The following is a 2195-nucleotide window of genomic DNA, read 5'->3' as shown; positions in this document are numbered from 1 at the left end:
GGGGGGGGGACTCTGCTCTCCATAGGGTGGCATATGGGGACACCACCTGAAATGTCATCAAAGCATAAAACTGCTGCCAGAAGCAGCATGTTCTCAGTCGTGGAAACCTGGCTTGAAGTGGATCAAAGGCAGCCAGCACTGAGCACCTGGCCCGCGGGGGGTAAACGTGCTGATGGGAGCTTCTTTTTTTCTCTCCAGATGGGCTGCACTTACCTGTCCTTGTGGCTCTTGCACTTTGACCCTAGCTGCTCCACAGCCTTCTGGTTTAGACCAAGTAAGGCTAGGCGGCTTTGGGCCAGGGGTGTGCACAAAGGATGCCACCTGAAAAAAATAAACTTTTGGTAACTGTTTTTAAAAGCCAGACAAAAAACAACAACAAAAAACAACAGTTGCTCCCCCAGGAGGAAACTGGTCGTGGGCCTGGAGGTACTGCAATGCCAGGCCCCCACCAGGAGGACTATCGCTAGCTGTGACGCTCTCCTCTTGGTACCAAAAATACTTTGTCTTGGCCAAAAGACTGATCGAGTCATTACCTGGCAGGGTAGCATGGTATTAGTTCATGTAGTGTTTTGCTGAGATCCCTTTATTCGTGACCTTTAAATGAGTCTGTGTAGTTGAGGGTGGAGATCTAGCCTTTGCAGGGCAGGCAGCTCCCCTATGAGACTCTAACTTCCCAACGGGAGGATCTCGGCCACACGCTATTTTATGGAGATGGGGGATTTCTTCCCTAGCTTGCTTCTTCAGCCTTTTGGCTAAGGGCAAGTAAGACTTGGGAGCATCTGAACCCCAGGATGTCTGGGCTTGGGGCTTGCATGTAGGGTGCCTGCCGTGGATTTGGGCATATCTGAAGCTCGAGGCTGAAGAGCCTGGGCAGTAAGATACTTGCCAACACTACACTAGCACTGAACAACTGAGCTCTGCTCGGTCTATGGAATTTGGCTAATTTGTCCTGGGACATGACACATTTAAATAAAGTGTGTGTATACAAACATGCTGTTTAAAAGGGTATTCATGTGCCAAAACTTGCACAAATTTAAAAAAAAAGTAAAGTGCCACAATTTTACCCAAACTAAGTCTATGGGTACCTGTAGGAATTTGCCTGTATGCAAACTTTGCTCCTCACTTCCATGTGTTTTATACTTGGAGCTATCGATGCAGAACAGGTGAATTTACCAACTGTGATTTGCACAATAGTAAGGATACTGGAAAATGTACTTCATTGTGTGTAAAGACATGTAAAGCAGCATCATTCAAATGATAGATCCTGTGATTTTGATATTTATTTATTTATTTTTAATTTCAGCTTTGTTTCTTTTTCTTTTGTTTTTCTTGATGCTCAAAACGTTATGATCTGTTTTAGGAATGTAGTAAGAAACAGAAAAATGATGACAAGCAAAATGCATCTGTTGATACCCTAAGTTCAAATGACGAAGAGGTAATGTTCCTTTTTAAAACATTGTATTAATCATTTTTGTCCTTCTGTATTCTGTACCCTTTTTTTCCTTTGGAAAAGAATTAATATTTTAGAGTAAAATGGATAGATATATCCATCTATCAATAGATTATATATAGTATTAGTCTAATTGGGGTGTGTATGTGTGTTTCTTATAAACCCAAATCCCATCTGTCAGAATTATCCACAGAAAATAATCTAGAAGAGACATAGAATAGGGATATAAGCCTGTTTCTTGGTGTGGGAGGACCTGGAGAGAGTGCTCAATGCCCAGAACTTTTGGTCTCCTCAGTGGGATATGAGGATACTCGGTACCTCCTAAAACCTGAACCCATCATTGCTGGTTCCTTAAGGAATTGGAATTGAAAACAGAACAGACAGCAATGATGAACTTAAATTGGCTTCTCACAGTCGAAATTCTGTAAGTCTTTCCTCAAACCTGAAACGAGTATAAAAAGTGAACTTTTATACTTGATCCTAATGGATTTGGGTCAAGGTTTTTAACAGAATGTTCCTTAAATGCACACTTCATAATTATAAAAATGACTTTCACCTTCTGCTTAACCAGATAATTAATTAAAATAACAGTATTCCTCCTTCTGCCATCTGCCAGCATTTTTATTCTGAGGTTGACTTGATCCTTCAGGGGTCTTAAACACCCTTATCTCTGAGCGTATTGAGAAGTTTAAGTTGCTGAGCATCTCACCCAGTTAGATTGGACCCCCCCCCCCCCCCAAAAAAA

The 2195-nt window shown here is 42.0% G+C and overlaps 1 protein-coding gene across 2 annotated transcripts in view; it reads left to right on the top strand.

Moving 5' to 3' along the window:
• The window catches only part of NARF (nuclear prelamin A recognition factor), a 25559-nt gene that overhangs the window by 513 nt on the left and 22851 nt on the right, over window positions 1–2195 (top strand). For both annotated transcript variants that reach the window (XM_006028740.3, XM_025210180.1), the window contains one exon: window positions 1361–1435. In XM_006028740.3, coding sequence (XP_006028802.1) covers window positions 1361–1435 — 75 coding nt within the window. The remainder of the gene's footprint in view (window positions 1–1360; window positions 1436–2195) is intronic.

Source organism: Alligator sinensis, unplaced genomic scaffold (genome assembly GCF_000455745.1).
Source record: "Alligator sinensis unplaced genomic scaffold, ASM45574v1 scaffold694_1, whole genome shotgun sequence".
NCBI classification, from domain to species: Eukaryota; Metazoa; Chordata; order Crocodylia; family Alligatoridae; genus Alligator; species Alligator sinensis.
Note: the sequence above shows the minus strand (reverse complement) of the source record. Positions and strands in the feature narration are given on the sequence as shown.